The sequence below is a fragment of the Pelobates fuscus genome, chromosome 10 (assembly GCF_036172605.1).
Source record: "Pelobates fuscus isolate aPelFus1 chromosome 10, aPelFus1.pri, whole genome shotgun sequence".
Lineage (NCBI taxonomy): Eukaryota > Metazoa > Chordata > Amphibia > Anura > Pelobatidae > Pelobates > Pelobates fuscus.
The window spans coordinates 114016058-114034599 of NC_086326.1; the positions used below are offsets into that span (position 1 = coordinate 114016058).

Sequence of the window (18542 nt, forward strand, 5' to 3'; positions counted from 1 at the left end):
CCACATCCTTGGATAAAATTTTGAACTTAGCCAACTTAGCCATTTGGCAATGTAGTGATAGGGGAAGACACCAACTTTATCTTGGATAGTAATATGGATACATCCTCCTCCTTAAATGTATCACAGACCACGGTCAAGAATCGAATAACCATGACAAAAGCGATCCAACAACGTCTCCACAACACTAGCTTCTTAGATGCATGGAGAGTACTACACCCCATCCGAAAAAGATTTCACCTTCCAGTCACAAGCTCATAATTCCTACTCACAGATAGATTTCTATTACACTCCTCTATGATGCCTAAAGTCTAATCCACTAAAATAGGCCTGGTAACGTGGTTTGACCATGCCCCTATCTCTATTACATTAATGGCTCAATACCCCGACAAAGGCACGGGCTCCTGGAGATTGAATTAATCTTTACTACGCGACCCTAACATCGTCACACAAGTTATGACAGAGCTTATAGAGTATTTCCAACAAAATACCACGGAAGCCTCAGCCATAGAAATGGTATGGCAAGCCCATAAGGCAGTACTACGGGGACTATTCATTAAACATGCCCGCTTCGCGAAAAAGACGCGGCTTCACACTTACAACACTCTAATTAAACAGATAACCACACTCACCCATGCTAACAAACTAGATCTGACAGCAAACAACTATGAACAACTAAAAACATTACAATCACAACTACGTGAACTAGAACTAAACAAAGCAACCTATATCCTGCAAAGATATAAACATAAATTCTTCGCCCAAGGGAATAAGGCAGGATCCCTTTTAGCGTCTAAATTGAAAGCACACATGACCAACTCACGGGTGACCTATATTCTCTCCACCAACAAGAGCAAACTCTTGCACCCACAAGACATCGTGGAAGAATTTGCAAGGTACTATAGCTCTTTATATAATCTCAGACGACCCTATGACATCCACACTGTCGTAAGGAACATATCACACAATTTTTAGACAAAGTGAACCTCCCCACTCTAACGCACAATGAAATAGAATCAATAACACAACCTTTCACAATAGAGGAATTGAAAAGCACAATAATCAAATTACCCCAGCATAAATCCCTTGTCCTCATAAATAGACTAGGATCAGATAACACCAGAAAAGTATTAAACATACTGGCACACAACACGGAAGGCCTTCTCCTAGCACTAGATGCGGAACATAACAGGGATTAATATCAAATCCTCAGAATACACACTGTCAATGTTTGCAGATGATGTCCTGATAACCATGTCTCGACCCGAACGCTCTCTACCAAATCTCATTAGCGTACTGGAGGAATACAGTCATGTGTCCTGTTACAAGTTGAACCGGTCAAAGACGCAAGCCCTACCAAATCCGTCTATCCTCCTCAAGGGTATCCAAACTGAAAACCGAATTCTCCTTTGACTGGAGACAGACACATCTCACTTACTTAGGAGTGAAAATAGCGGCCACATACCAAAGCATCACCCTACATAAATGGAAAGATGTTATGTTGTCATGGCTGGGTAGGATTAATACTGTAAAAATTATGGTACTTCCAAAGCGTCTATATGTCTTTCAAATGCTACCCTTACCCCTCTCACCCACACTATGCAAGCAAATACAAAAATTACTATCATCCTTCATATGGGACCTTTTAGAATTCCGTTAGCATTATTACAATCCCCAAAGAAGAAGGGCGGAATGGGGTTCCCTAACATCATGAGGTATCATAGAAAACGCAGTGAAACTGCATGCCCCACAATCGACCTTACAATGGGTAGACATTGAAAACCAATATGGGCCCTGAGGCTCTGTGGTAGACCACATGTGGACTCCCAAACATCTGAGAGACAAAAGGTACAAACTCCTACCCTTAACCCAATACGCTATCCAAGTGTGGGACTCCCTCCGCCACTCAAAACAGACTGATAAACAGTTCTCACAGTGGGCACCTATAACTGCGCTTCTCTCAATCTCTCCATGGCTATCCTTAAATGGATGGAAGGAGCGAGGAGCTAAACGCATCAAGGACATGTGTCACCAAGGGAAGATAATACCCTTCCCGGAATTACAAAACACATTCAAAGTACCCACCTCCTATATCTTTCCATACCTTCAATTAAAATTCATAATCAGAGACAAAGTCGCACAACCCATAAGTACTTCACCCACCATTGACGTGGAAACAATGATGCTTTACGATAGGTGCCATTCGGCACCGACTAAAAACGCGGTGCTGGGAAACCAGACTACCACGCCTGAATTCTCCTACAGGAGCCAGTGGGAAAGAGAATTCCCCTTGGCTTTATCAGATAAACAATGGCTAGACTCCCTACTAGCCCTAAAGGGCATAACCACCTGCTACTCAAATGTGGAAGCCCACAAAAAGCTTGTGTACAGATGGTATTACACCCTGATAAGCTGCATAGGATTTATCCTCTCACTTCAGACAAATGCTGGAGGTGTGGAATTAGTGGGGGAACCATGACCCACGTATGGTGGGGATGCCACCTAATAGCACCACTATGGGCGGAAATCCCAAAACTATGGACCCTTATGGGTATACCTGGCACTGACACCTCAACTGGCCCTTTTGCTCTTAGTCCCTACCCCTATCTCACACCTAGATAAACTTATGGTAATGATAACAATATTGGCGACACGCAATCTTATAGCTACGCACTGGAAACAAACTACTTGCCCTTCTTCCACACTGCTGGAAGCTAAGATTAGACAATACCTCAAATATGAACAATTAACGGCCTCTACACAAAAGTAAATCGCAACCACACATCATAATTGGCACAGATGGACTACCCTAAAAACATAGCCTACCACTGTGGTCTGGTATAGAACATACCACAAGATTAAAATCCAATTGTTAATAAAGGTCTGCATGAGATATACGCGGTTGACGCCCACAATGGAAGAAGCACAAAATATGACCTACAGGATTTTTATATATGGTTATACTAGTTCCTAATGTAGATAGATGCGTAAGACTGCAAGTGAATCATACAGCATGTCACATATGTACATATTAGGCCCATGCATGTACTTGATCTCCGAAAGAAAAATTAGTTAATCGACTGTTAACGTGCATACTGTTGTGTTATACTGCAAGTACATGTGAAACACCCTACCCCTCCCCACCCTTCTTGCCTTCTGTACCCTATCCCCACTCGTAAAACCTTCCATAAAATACAAATTCTGAAAAAAAAAGAGTAAATTATTTTGCTTCCCTTATTTGTGTGTCTTTGCACATAATTTTCTCCAATGTTTTCATCCTTATTAGAGAAGAAGTGGAAAAACGCTTTGAAGGGAAGCTGAAGAAGACCATGTCAGGCTGTTTGTATGAAATGGTTAGTCGTGTTATGAAAGCTCTAGTAAACCGCAAGATCACAGTGCCAGGAAATTTTCAGGGGTAAGAAATGACAAAATTCTGTTTCAAAGAGTGCTGTAGAGAGATGTCTGGTGTGCTAAAGATTTTGTCTAAGCACACTTTTCCTATCAGAGCACAGAACATTTAGAATTTTACTATAGCAACATTTTTATTTTATTTTGTTTCCTCTCTGTGTGTTTTAATTTACAAGTCTCATAAGGGAGATATAACTTAATACACCTATATCATACAAATCAAAATTACAATTTGTATCCCTCTTCTCTAATCTTAAGCATTATCATTCATACATCAGAATATTTGTCTCTGCTTCAAGTGACTTAATTTTTTTTTTTTTTTGTTAAATGTATATACTGTTTAAATCTTTGTCAGACGTTTAGCCTTTACGTTGGGTTAAGTAGTTCTTAAATAGTTATTCTTATATTAAGTGGCACTCTATATCTAGAACATGGACAGAATACCGCCTTTTAAAAGAACACTCCAAGCTCTATCTCTGAAGTGGTTATGGTGGCAGGAGCTGTTTAGATTTACTGCAACTGTGACTTCACTTGCAAATCACACTTTTATGAGTTACCCTACTGGTAACTTATTGACTGTACATAACTGAACGTTTTTCCAACATTTTTTTAAAATTTGAACATTTTGTGGTTAATCAATGGAAATATTTATTTAAAAATTAAAAACAAAAAAGGTATAAAAGACTGTTTACAAACAAGATGTTGTAATGATTGTGTTTGCAGGCACTCGGGAGCTCAGTGCATCACGTGTTCTTACAAGGCCAGCTCAGGACTGCTGTATCCCTTGGAACGTGGCTTTATCTACGTCCACAAACCACCAGTCCACATCAGATTTGATGAAGTAAACTGTGTTAACTTTGCTCGTGGCACAACAACAACACGCTCTTTTGATTTCGAAATAGAGACTAAACAAGGCTCCCAGTATACATTTAGCAGCATTGAAAGGTTAGTGATAACGTAAGCCTTCTAATACATTGAGCTGGAAATCTGAGATACCTAGTCTTGATTGTAACTGGAGAGCCCGATCAATTGGTTTCTCAGGACCTCAAGATCATTTGTTTCTGTAATGAACAGAAAAAAACTGTTTATATAAAAAAAAAAACCCTTTTATCCTCGGGACTCTCATCTATTCCATTTTGTAGCTTTGTTGTTAATGTTTTAGAGGCTTCTGCAAACAAACTAAAAGGCTAATTTATTGATGGAATATTATGGGACAATGTCATTGGTTTATTAGTCAAGGAACACTCCAAGCACATTACAACTGCAAGGTGATGTAGTAGTTATGGTGCTAGGAGCACATCCAGTGTAAGTAGTCAAATCATTTGCGGTTTGACGTCTGCTGAGCGTCAGTCATTGCTTCTCTGCAGCTTGTATTGAGAGCTTGAAGCTCCTGCTAGGTGCTTCTGATGGCTTTCCTGAGCTATATCACTCTCAACCAATTGGTTAAGCCTTGCATTGCCAACCTTAGCTCAATGAAGAGAGCGTCCGGTGGCAAAGATGCAGGGAATGGCTCTCTCTTGGTAAGAAGCTAAAAAGCAGTTGTTTGCACTCCGTAGTGGTTATGGTGCTTGGAGTGTTTAAGTGTTGCTCTTTTTTGGTTTTTCTTTGGTCTTTTCAGGGAGGAATACGGAAAGCTGTTTGACTTTGTGAATGCCAAGAAATTAGTTATCAAAAATCGTGGCCTGAAAGAGGTGAGACTCTGTCATAACTCCCACATTTTTAATTTTTTCCCCTTGTTGCATAAATCCTCACTCATCTTTCCTTCTCTTTTTTTCCTCTTTCCCTACCACCTTTAAATCATTCCATTGTTAGAAATCACAGGTCAGGTCTCCATTAATCCATTTTTATATGTTTGCTTTGATCTCTTACACGCTAACAACATTCCAACGCATGTGATTTGCTGCAGATCGGATTAGAAAGTGTGTTGGTGTGTTTTTGTTTGTATGCATGAAGATAAACAAATCATGTTTACATTTTTTTTTTTTTCCTGTTGGCTTGGTTGTTCTGCAAAAATGAAGTGAAGTTGAAAAAGTTGTGTTGTGTGCATAAATGTACATGTTATTTTTGTGATGCCTCTCTTTTTTACACATTCTGCAAATAAAGAACAAGGTGTTTAATGTATTCACACTGTTTTTGCTTCAGAATGCTGCATTTTTTTTGTATGCAGCGTCTTACTATTTTGCTCACTACAACCTTGACTTTAACTTGTACTTAAACATAACTAGGAGGTTTACTATGCTGTTGATCCCATGCTGATATGTTTTTTAGCTTTAGCCTAGTCCTTGCCTAAATCTCTGGCATATAATGCGTGTTTGGTATGCTCCGTGTACCTCACTTAATCATGCTGTTAGATATTCTTGTATGTTTATGGGCAACAAATTGTCCCATAATCCCTTTTCTGCTGCTTCTGCAGTGTAGCATTATTCACTTTCCTTGCCGCAGTTGATAAAACAGTTCCTTTACATGTTATTGATAATTTAGTAGTCATTCATGTAACATCCTTTGAAACCATCTTAGTGTCTCAAGTTACCCATTTCTCGCACATGGAACTGATGTTCTTTAGGCACTAAAGTCTATTGATTCTAATTACTAATGCATTGCAGCCAACAGTTAAGCTCCAAAATGTGTAATTGGGCTTTCTGTGCTTTAGACAAATGGATATTTTTGTTCCCCAAGGATTTTGTATGGCGTTGATATAAGACATTATATCTTTTTTTACGTATGACCTTAACACATGTAGGAAAAATGAGGTGTTATCCACTGTTGTCATTTGTTGGTTGTTTACTGCAGAAGCTAAAAGGGACTAAGTTAGAGATCAGTCTATGAATGCCATGGGTTACTAGCTAACTCCTTTGGCAGATTTCAAAGTGTGATTGCTGGTTTCCGAATGGAAGTGTAGTAAAATAATCTTCATAGTCAAATTGGATTTTCATATGTTAAATCTTTAGCCATCTGGATATTTTGTGTTCTGTGTTCTAAAACATCTGTCTGTATTGCTTCAATAACGGTCTGAAATGTTGCTTGTTTTGTGATTTCAATGAGTTAAACTTAGCAACATGGAATAGGTTTATTTTATTGCATGATTTTAATAGTTGCCTTGCAGATTCAAAGACCTTGCAGGCCCTGTTCATAATACGTTTTATGATATAAATCGTGTTACTCTTACTGGTTCTAGCCAAGATGTACTTTCTCAGTTTTACATATATTCTCAGAGGTATTGTGTGTTACAAACTCCTCTTTAGGGTATGAAGCAGAATTATGATGATTATGCAGACTCTGATGATGATCAGCATGATGCTTACCTGGAGAGAATGAAAGAAGAAGGGAAAATTAGGGAAAATGCAGACAGTGATGACTCTGGAGATGAAACTGGTGAGTGTTTGCAGAAGTTTTTAAGTGTATTGTTGATAGATGTGCATGAGATGAGTAACTAGAAAAACTTTTATGTTGGTTGATAACTGGCCTCCCCTTTTTTTTCTCTTTTCTTTTTCTTTTAGATGAGTCATTTAATCCTGGTGAGGAAGAAGATGAGGTTGCAGAAGAGTAAGTAGTCTGATTATAAAGGAGATAGCTTATCTAACCACGCTCACCTCCGTGAGTATCTTACAAATAAAATGTTATTCTGAAGGAACCGTTTTGCTTTTTAGTTATCTCTTTGTTCACATGTTGCAGGTTTGACAGTAACCCATCAGCCAGCTCATCCAGTGCTGGCAGTGATGAAGAGGAGGGTGAAAAAAAAGAGAAGCAGAAAAAGCCTGTGAAAACTAAGCCGGCAGAAAGAAAACCACGAAAGAAGTCAGAGGTAAATAAGATAATTCTGTCACCCTCAGATGGCTTCTCATCAATCCAGTATATTTCTTCAAGGAAAATCAGACACATACCTCCCAACTCTGCCAACCTGTGCTCTGAACATCGCACAAGCGCGTATAATGATGTGTCCAATCAGGACATTAGGCATGAATTAACATCCTAAATTACTTTTATTTCTTTTTGTTTTTTTTTTCTTAAATTTTTCCAGGGTAAAAAACAGAAAGACCCAGCTGCTCCCAAGCGTCCAATGTCGGCCTACATGTTGTGGTTAAATGCAAGTCGGGAGAAAATTAAGAGTGAAAACCCAGGCATCAGCATAATCGACCTATCTAAAAAAGCTGGGGAGATATGGAAGACTATGACTCGTGACAAGAAGGAGGTATGCAATGCTCAAGCCACTTTGTGAAAGGACGTTTGGAAATTAAACCCATGTCGGCTTTTTTTCAGAGCTAAACCATCTATACCTTGCCAGTTGCTAGGAGTAGGTCAGGTGCTCTGGAAGTCAAAGACCAGAGCCATTGCTGACTACATTGAGTAGACCATAGCTTCAGAGTGCTGTTCTTGTGTGAGCTCTGAACACAGCTTATGGTGGCTCATGTTGTGGTTATGCATGATGTTACTATAGTCTTAAGGGAGTAGAATTTGCTAAAGCACAGCTCCCATAAGTGAATGGGAGTTCTCTAATGTCTTATGACAGGGCTTGACAAACTTGCTTGAAATCTAGGAGCCAGATTTTTTCAACGTCAAAAATACAATTCTTTAAGGGACACTATAGTCACCAGAACCACTACAGCTTAATGGAGTGCTTCTGAAGTTTATACACTGTCCATGCACGCTTTTCAAAGTAAGCACTGCCCTTTCAGGCTAAAGGCAGGGTTTACATTGCTGTCTGGTAACATCTCTAGTGACAGTCACTCAGGCGGCCTCTAGAAGTGCTTCCTGGGTCAGTGCTGCAGTGTGCAGCACTTTCATTAATGCTCCCCATAGGGATGCATTCATTCATGGCATCTCTGAGGAGAAGTTTATTGCGCAGCATGGTGTTTTGCAGCGCATGCGCAATAGTCTCCCAATGTGTGTGTTTTTTGGTTTTTTTTTATGGGAAAGATTGATCTCAGCCATTGAAGCACGGTGTGGGAAAAAGGGTGAGTAAAAACACCTTTAACATGTGATTGGAGGGGGCATGTCACCAAAACATACACTCGCTGCCGGACATGCACACTCTCGCTGCCGGACACGCATACAGACTCGCGCACAGTCGCTGACCACAAACATTACAAGCTGAAACCACACGAACCGGCAGTGGTTCCGCCACACCGATGATGAACCATCGGGATACTGACAGGTAGAGAAAGATTTGATAGGGACAGACAAGGACATATAGCGGAAGGTGACATGGATAAAAGAGGAAGAGCATACAGAAAGTTGACTTGAACAAGGAGCTGAATCGCATTAGAGGTGATATGGATAAGGAGAGGGAAGGGACACAGAGGTGTAATGGAAGAATGAGAGGAAGGGGCATGGCAAAAGTAAGAAAGGAGAAGTAAAAGACATTGACCATCTTTAGGATTATTTGGAATGCTGATTTAGCCAGACCGTTTGTCAAATTTGGGAGTTATATATAACATAACAGCAATGTGAAAGTGCATACAGTGATTTATATTTGATCACTGTATATTGTCATAAATTAAAAGACAAAACAACTCTTGTAGATATATTCGATATATTTTAAATATTCCTACAGACACAATCCAAAATCTTGAGGATATCCTTCCCAGCAGAGTGGCAGCTGTTATAGCTGCAAAAAGTAGTGCAAACTCCATAATAATACAGTTCTGGAATGGTGTGTCCAACATGCCCATAGATCTAACAGTACGATGTCCATTTTTCAATCCATGCCGTGTCTGAGTGATTTTTAAATGTTTTTGTTCAATAGCCTAATTTCCAGGGAAGTGACAAGTCTACTTGAAAGCAATGGTATAGTGTAACTGTTAAAACAGAGGATGCCAAGATGAGGTATACCCTTGAAGTTCCTTATTATCCTTTCCTTTTTATGTCATGTTATTTGGAGTTAAGAGTGAATCAGTGCCTAGTATATCTCAGATTGCTTCTGCTTTCTGGTACACTAACCTGTATTATCTATTATTTCTGCAGTCTTTAGCATACTGTTTGTTTTCATCATAGTTTTTAATAATGTGAGCATAAGAAATTTGGTCTGTGGACAGCACTGTTCTTCTGAAGGATAGCTTCTTCTTTAAGAGTCACTCCAACCCTTTTAATCTATTTTATTTATAATTTACAATGCCCTATGGGGCATTACTAATGGGTCCACATGTGCTAAAAATGACTCTTTGGTGAAACATGTGGATTTTTTTTTTATCTTGTTCCTGAGGTGGTATGCCTAATTTCAGGATCAAGTGGATGCGCTATAAATCCGTTGTGATTACAATGTGTTCTACAGGTTATCTTTGGTTAAATATTCTACAAAGTGTCAGCTCTTCAAGTAGTTCTCCCCTAATAAAAAGGAAAAATCAATATGATATAGTAAATCTAATCCTGATTCACCTCCACAGTGGTGAATATACAAATCGAAAAAATATATTGTGGTCAGAAGTGAAATGATGTAGTAAATCCACAGTTCAAGATTGTAGTAATGTCTTTGTGGAAATTACTTCAAACGAATGAAAGTTCAAACACAATTTATTCATCAAGTAGATAAAAACTAAAATTCCTTGTAGAAAATTATATAGAAATGATTAAAATAACAAAAGTGGTATAAGGGATGTGAGTAATCACTGTAAAGTCCCAGTACATGCAGTATGAGCAGTTAGTAGATAAGCCAGTGTAACCCTTCCGTTAGAGCAGCTGGAACCGTGTGAAGTCTTTTCTTTCAGCCGCAAAAGTTGTAACCAAACTTGAGGGGCGCCGTTACCTCAAACAGCTGGAAATGTGCTGCTGGTACTGAGAAGAAGGTAGATAAATGTAAGCTTTGTCCTCCGCATCAACGTTTTTTGCCCGTGCTTGGAAGGTTTTTTTCAAGATAGTGAGGAGTCCTTCTGTCATGATCTATATACCCTGTCGACTTGTGCTGCCTGTCAGGATTTCTTAAAGACACGTGCCCTTTTGTTGCAGGACTTTTCATGTGTGAACCAACACTTGTTTTCAATTTGACCATGCATTTGTGAAATAAGGAATACATATATCGATATACTTGTATATTCTAAAGATTCAGAAATGTATACAGCATCTTAAAATCAGTATAAAATGCATTGAGGAAAATCATGATATGATTAATGATAATATAGCACATAGAGAGATCAATGTGAATGGGATTGTGGCTTCACTTATTTTTCTGAAATTTACCTAAAACAATTTGAAGCCATGGTAAAGAAATTAAAAAATATAATAACTAATAAAATTATATCAGTTATTATATTTTTTAAGTTCTCTACCATGGCTTCAGATTGGTGTGTTTCTGTAGCTTTTCCAGTTAATTTACTAGATACAATTGTAATCCCATTTTAGGGGACCATTTTTTTTGTAATCCACACTGTTTTTCAAAGTCCTTAACATAGCCCTCAGTATCTTCTCTTCCTTCCGCAAAGGTTTTAAATTCCTAGAAGGGAAATTCCTTCTTTTCTCGTACCTCTTGTTCTCTGAGTGTACTAGCTCCCCCAGGCAGCATTGTATCAACTTGTGTAAATTTCCCATCAACTTTAGGTTGGTCTCCTGTGAAGTTTAGTCCAAAAACAAAGATGCAACACCCAAGTTCCTTGATTAATCTCAGTGGGCAGATTAGAGCTTAGTGCTCTCCCAGTCTCGTTCCAAGAGTGTGGTTATTACCACTGCCTTACAATTTTGTTGCTGGCCGTCTGCCCTCTGGATTCAAACATGTCTTTTAATGTGGTACATTCAGTCAGCTGAATCCACAGGACTGCTGTGGTCTGAGAGGGGCCTCTCAATTACCCTTTGTGATTGTTTAAGCACCCCAAGAAGAGGAAAAATCCCACTGGGCACATACCTAATCAACACCTGTCCCGCCATGTTTTCTGTCCCTTCTTTTCCGGAATCAAGCACTATCTTTCAGACAGAAATTGATACGTTTGTCTACTGCTTCAACTCGGTCAGGAATTGGTCCCAATGCTTGCTTGGTCTGCTCACCCAGGAACCAATCACCCCACACTGTCTTTGACACTTTTTAGCTTTCAGGGTTAGATCTTTGCCTACAGATCTTATAACTCTAAAGCTGATCCCAAATACCAGGGAGCAGTGCAGCCAGAAGACAGGCCCTTAGACTCTTCTGCTGTGCTCCATGAAAGCAACCTGCTTGAACACTGGAAAAAGGAAGTGAATTATATTTTTTTTATTTCTAAACTGGAACTATAGCACTTTAATTTAAATGGTTGAATTAAAAGGCCATTAGTCACCCAAGCCACTTCATTAAAGTGGCCAGGGTTCAGTGATCCTGTTCTCCTTGCCCTGCAATGTAAATCATTGCAGTTTTTATGGAATTGTAATGTTTCATTGCAGGGTTAAATCCTCCTCTAGTGGCTGTAATACTAACAGCCACTAGAGGTGCTTCAATGACACTGACCTAGTAAACCTCACTCACTTGACGCGGAAGCCCTCATAGGAAAGCATTAATGCAATGCTTTCCTATGAAGAAGCTTGGGTGCAGCGTTCTGGTGCACATGCACATCAAATTCTCTAGTGCTCCTCTGAGGATCGTTGGATTGGACAGCCATGACATTTCAGGGAGCAGAGAGGTCAGCAGCAGCACCGAAGGAGTATATATGCTTTAAAAAAAACAAAAACAAAAAAAACTCAGGGGCGTGGCTTACTGAGCAACGGTACAGACGTCTAAGAGACGAGCTCTGCTCAAGCACCGCAAAAAGAGAGAAATAATAAGCACCTACCCGTTCCTACAAGCTGACATCCCACGTCCCCACACTCAGAGACAGTTATGGGGCGAAAAAATTTAAAAATCAGGCACCAAGAAGGCCCGATATCAGGCTTTCATTCGAGAGGCCTACTCCACAGGCTCCCCACAAGATGGTGCCGGAAGCCCAGAGTGAAGGAGAAACCTTGGAGGAATCCCAAGAAGGGGAAGAGAGGACTGCTTCACCGACCGGCAGCAGTATACAGACAGACTCTGAGACAGAGGGGGATTCTTCGCCAGCAACACGAAGAGACATAAGAAATCTCCAGCAAGACTTCAGAAAAATATGGCGGGCCGACCTCCAAGAGGCCCAAGCAGACCTGGGTATGCTCAAACACAGAATTGAGTCCATGGAAACTGCACGGGACACCCAGATGCAGACTACACAAGACCAATTGGTAAAACTGACCACCCAGATTCAGAAACTTACTCGGGAGGTGACTGTGCTAGACTCCAGACACAGACGCCGAAACATCCGCATCAGAGGGGTCCCAGAGAAAATTGGAGGGACAGAGCCCTTCCTGCAGAGAATGCTGGCCTCCATGGGTCTAAAGAGGGGAGAGAGCAACCCGCTGTAGGTGTCAGCGTTCCGGATACGCAAATCAGCGACGGCACCCACGGAAGCACCCAGAGACCTCATAGCAGTGACAACGGATGTGGCGGTGAGATCAGCAATCATGACCTGCAACAGAGATATCGGCAACATCCGGTTCGAGGTCAGCATGCTCGCGATCTATGGGGACCTGCCGTTCGCGGTGCTACTGGAAAGAAGGCAGCTGGCCCCGGTCGCAAAGAGACTGCAAGACGCAAATATTAAATTCCGATGGAGAGTAGACGGAACGCTGGAGGTCCCACAAGGCGACACAATATTGACCTTGGCCTTGTTCGGAGACCTGGACGCTTTTCTCAAGAGCCTGAACCTGACACTGTCAAAACCAGTGGAGGCTGAGCCAGCCGGACCAAGAGAGCAAAGTACCCCTAAAGCCAGCACCGTGAGACCTCACCAGCAACAACCAGGGGTCCTAACCCAGCGCAAAAGAGGGAAGATAAAACGCCTAGCTCCCGCCTAACGCACCTACTCCCACCCTCCATAAGGTACCTCCATAGCACTTAACCACTTACATAAGCTCCCTTTCTTGCATGCATATACCGCACCTGGTCAACGTCTATCTTAACAGAAGAGACATTGGTCTAACTCACTGGACTTCCCCGACAAGTACAATTACAGTGACACTCTCCCAAATATACACTTGCTAAGTTGTTGAGACTTCTAATGTGACTTTTATCGCCCCCAGACAGTATGTGAAGCCATACATAAGTCTTATTGTTATAATCCATATAATGAAGACATTTTTTTATTGCAAGTATCACACCAATAAAAAATAAAAATTTTAAAAAATTGTATCCCTTTAATGTGATAGTTTCAAAGCAGTACATAAAACAAACATATAGACAACAAGGAAAACAAGGAAAAAAAAAGAAAAAAAATACTAATTCACCGACACATATGCCCAGACGGGTGTTGTGCCAGGAAAAAGTTGTACAACCCTGTAGAAGTATGCTAAATCGTTAAAAGAAAGATATTTATTAATGAAACTAAAAACACTTGGTCTCCTGCCAAAATAGATACTAAAGTAGGGTAGGTATATCTGCCAATAGCAAAGCTGTAGGTAACTGTCAAAGGTAATCCAAAAAAGGGAGGACTAGAGAGGATGTATAGACCTAGTATATATATATATATTACAAGCAAAAAAATTACTCCATCTATATACACTATATAGTCTTAAGATAACCTAGTAATCTCTCGGTCTGTTACTCCATACTGACAACTAAAAGCTGTCTAAGAAGGATCCCTGTTACCTCAGCATAGCATAGTGCTAATGCCTACTATTACTACTAGATCTAATGAGGGACTAAGAGAAGTATCCAAGTGCTACTACCCACAACCCCAGTGCATGGTGAAAAGAATCAAAATAAATTAAAATAAAGAAAAAGCCCAATGAAAACAATAAAATATATAACTAATGCACGGGATAATCAGGGGAAATATAAAATCCAACTCACAGAGCATTCAATATACATTAACCCCTTAAGGACGGAGCCAAATGTACACGGAAACAAAACCTGGCATTTGCGCTATATGTCTGTCCAACCGTAATTCACCTCTTTCATATTAAATGCACCCCCCTTATTATATATCATTTTATTCAGGGGAAACAGGGCTTTCATTTAATGTCAAATATTTAGCTATGAAATAATTTAATATGAAAAAAAAATGGGAGAAAATAAGAAATGTTGTAATTTTTTAGTTCTACATGACATTTTAACTGTCATGTCGTAATACGGTTTGCTTTTACTGCAATAAAATACACATATTTGTAGTCAACAAAGTCTCACATGTAAAACAGTACCCCCTATGTACAGGTTTTATAGTGTTTTGGGAAGTTACAGGGTCAAAGATAGCATGTTACATTTGAAATTTAAATTCGCCAGATTGGTTACGTTGTCTTTGAGACTGTATAGTAGCCCAGGAATTAAATTTACACCCATAATGGCATACCATTTGCAATAGTAGACAACCCAAGGTATTGCAAATGGGGTATGTCAAGTCTTTTTTAGTAGCCATTTGGTCACATACACTGGCCATAATTAGCGTTAGTACCGTGTATACTCGAATATAAGCCGAGGCCCCCAATTTTACCCCAAAAAACTGGGAAAACGAATTGACTCGAGTATAAGACAAGCTTGGGAAATGCAGCAGCTACTGGTAAATTTCTAAATAAAATTTGATCCTAAAAAAATTATATTGAATATTTATTTACAATGTGTGTGTGTATGAGTGCAGTGTGTTGCAGAGCCTTGGTGGGGGGTGGGCATTTTTTTATTATTATTATTTTAATAATTTTTTTTGTTAAATTATATTTTATATATATTTTTAAAAAAATATTAATTATATATTTTTTTATTTTTTCGTCCCCCCTCCCTGCTTGATACATGGCAGGGAGGGGGGCTCTCACTCCCTGGTGGTCCAGTGGCATTGGCAGTTCATTGTCAGCTCCCTCCTCCTCCGCGCTGGTCCGGTCAGCTCCCAGTGTAAGTCTTGCGAGAGCCGCGGGGTCATAGTGCGGCTCTCGCGAGACTTGCACTGGGAGCTGACCGGACCGGCGCGGAGGAGGAGGGAGCTGCAGGAGAGGTAAGAGCTTCCTGCCAGCCCCCTGTCTGTATTATGGCAATGTAAATTGCCATAATACAGACATTGACTCAAGTAGAAGTCGAGTTGGGTTTTTTCAGCACAAAAAATGTGCTGAAAACCTCTGCTTATACTTGAGTATATACGGTTTGTTAAAAATATATAGGGGAAATAAGGGGAGTTACTCACCAATCATGCAGTGTTCACCGGTTTCCAATTGCCCGAATTCGGAAATGTGCGTATAGCGTCATTGTATGTATATACAATATATATAATTTTTTTTAAAATATTTTTATATATATATATATGGATATATATTTCGTTCTACGTGTATTTTGATATAAATATATATTATCATAATAGTTAGAACGAAATAACACACAAATATATATTTTTTAATTATTTTTTTTATTTAATTTTTTAACGTATTTACATATTTTTTTTTTATATTATATATAAATATATATTACAGTTAGTCCCCCTGCTGGCAATGCACCAGGCAGCTAACCCGGCTATGTGATTGTGAGGTCCTCGCAAGGACATCACTCTCACATGGCCGGGGGGGACTGCAGGATGTCGGATGTGCTGCGGGAGGCTCCCTGGGAGTCCCCCCAAACTCTATCACCGGCGACCGGGTAAGTGTAAAAAAAAAAAAAAAAGGAGGGCGTAAAAGTACGCCCTCCTTAAGGGGTTAAAAAAATTATGTAAATCAGTGTTATTAGCGTTATATTTATATAGCGACAACAAATTCTATAGCGCTTTACATTGGGTGGACTAACAAACATGTAATTGTAACCAGACAAGTTTGACACACAGAAATAGAGGGGTTTATGGCCCTGCTCAATGAGCTTACATGCTAGAGGGAATGGGGTAAAGTGACACAAAAGGTAAGGGAAGTAGATTGATAGAATAGTATTCAGTGAAGACTTAGTGTGGGTTTATTTGGAGCCATTAACAGTTTAATTGATATTTTTTTGTGAAAAAATTAGGTATTTAATGATTTTTTTTTTTTTTTTGTAGTGGAGACTGGGTGAGCATCTAATGGAAAGGGGAAGGGAGTGACACATGAACGGTGCAGCCCTAGAGAAGTCTTGGATACGAGCATCAGGGGTGGGAGTACGAACAGAGTTTAGACACAGGTCTTCAGCAGAGCGTAGGTGCCTTGACTGGTCTATTAGGGAGGATAGATAGGTGGAAGTAGCATTAAATATCTACATAATGCTGCTCCCACCTATCTATCCTCCCTAATACACAAGTATGTCCTGTCTAGGCCCTTACGCTCTGCAGAAGACTTGCATCTATCTTCTGTCCGTACTCCTACCTCTGATGCTAGTCTTCAAGACTTCTTGAGGGCTGCACCGTTCCTGTGTAACTCCCTTTCCTCCTCCTGCTCATCCAGTCTCCACTCCTTCAAAAAAATCATTAAAAACCCACTTCTTCATAAAAGCGTATCAATTAAACTGTTAATAGCTCTCGACTGATTCCTCTCTTGCAACTGTCATTAGTCTAATACTATCCTTACCTTTTGTGTCACTTTACTACCCCACTCCTTTGTGCATGTAAGCTTATTAAGCAGGGCCCTCAAATTAATGTAAACTTTTTTTTTTTTTTTTTTTTTTTTTTTTTTAAATCGATGTAAGCTTTCTGTATCAAATGCTACTTTAAAGAGATGCTCTAAGCACTATCACCACTTTAATCATTTGACGTGGTCATGATGCTTGGAGTCTGTATGTTAAGTGTTTCAATAAGAAACACCGCACATACAGCATTAAAGCACTTTAACTCTACCTCCAGCAGTATCCTTCGCTTTTTCGGAACAAGAGTTAAAGGAACACTGTAGGGTCAGGAACACAAACCTGTATTCCTGACCTTGTAGTGTTAAAACCACCATTTAGGTGGCTTGGCCCCTTTTAGAAGGGATTAGAACATACCTTATTTTCAACACCGCATGGGTGCGCTGGCGTTAATCTGTAGGGAAAGCGTTGTATTAGCTAAAATCGCCATGGGGCGGGCCACACGCCATTTTGCCCAAACAGCACCTTCTCATAGAGGTACATTGAATCAATGCATCTCTGAGAAAATATCAGCGTCTCTATGCAGAGCGTATACTCACCAGAACAACTACATTAAGCTGTAGTTGTGCGGGTGACTAGTGTCCCTTTAATCTGAATTCTGTGCATATTGGGCATCTGTTGTCCGCATACAGCCTTACCTCTGCTGTCAAAGTCCTCCCTTCAGACTGTCCTCTGCGATCAATTAGGCGATGCAACGTCACCAGAGGCAAATTGGGCTGCAGAGTGAACTTGGTCTTGAAATGGAGGTCCGTCTACTAGGTTGCAAGGGGTGGCATGCTATTGAAAGTTACAATGGCCAACATTTACATAGTAAGCCTCTGTTACAGAATGTGCTAAAGCTAAGAAAACTTTTGACTCTATTTTAAAGTTTATTGAATTAAACAACTAATAAAGACCAGCTCCACAAAAAATTACCACTGGTAAAACGTCACTTTTCTTAGTAATTTCTAAATGTGAACCGTAAAGTTAAAGTGAAGGAAAAAAAAGCATACTCTTAACCACCCAACAGTGTTGCTGTAATAAGTGCTTAAAGTGCATCTAATGTTAATAGACCAGGGGGCTTCACAATATCATTTTTTTTTTTTTTTTTTTTGATCGTGCTAGTCATGTCACTGGAATCGTTTGTAGCAAGGGTTAAGAGCTATTGTATTGTGAATTTGTATCCTTAACCCCTTAAGGACACATGACATGTGTGACATGTCATGATTCCCTTTTATTCCAGAAGTTTGGTCCTTAAGGGATACAGTGATCGCATTTTAAACCACTGTTTAAATAAAGGTTATGATTGGAACTGAATAAATGCTTGAAATCGTATATTATGTTTGTGTCAGTATATAAGTAGAGTCCAGAGTTTTATAAAAGTAATATCACTGCTATATTTAGAAAAAAAGTCTGTACTTGTGGAGAATGGATTATAATTAATGATTATCAATACAAATAAGTATCAATAGAGGAAATACACAAATGTATCTAGTAAGAGATGGAATTTCACAATTAGTGTAGAATCATTAGATATAAGAGATGAGATTTCCAAGCTTAAAAAGATTACGGTGAACCATCTGCAGTTATGAAACCTCTATATCAGTAACAGAGATAACCAAAAGCTGACTGGTAGAAAAAAATCAAA

The 18542-nt window shown here is 39.7% G+C and overlaps 1 protein-coding gene across 1 annotated transcript in view; it reads left to right on the forward strand.

The window, feature by feature from the left end:
* SSRP1 (structure specific recognition protein 1) overlaps positions 1 to 18542 on the forward strand; it is a 36986-nt gene that overhangs the window by 16965 nt on the left and 1479 nt on the right. The window contains exons 7-13 of the mRNA XM_063434913.1: positions 3284 to 3412; positions 4129 to 4350; positions 5024 to 5096; positions 6648 to 6777; positions 6903 to 6948; positions 7078 to 7207; positions 7424 to 7594. Of these exons, the coding sequence (XP_063290983.1) occupies positions 3284 to 3412; positions 4129 to 4350; positions 5024 to 5096; positions 6648 to 6777; positions 6903 to 6948; positions 7078 to 7207; positions 7424 to 7594 (901 nt within the window). The remainder of the gene's footprint in view (positions 1 to 3283; positions 3413 to 4128; positions 4351 to 5023; positions 5097 to 6647; positions 6778 to 6902; positions 6949 to 7077; positions 7208 to 7423; positions 7595 to 18542) is intronic.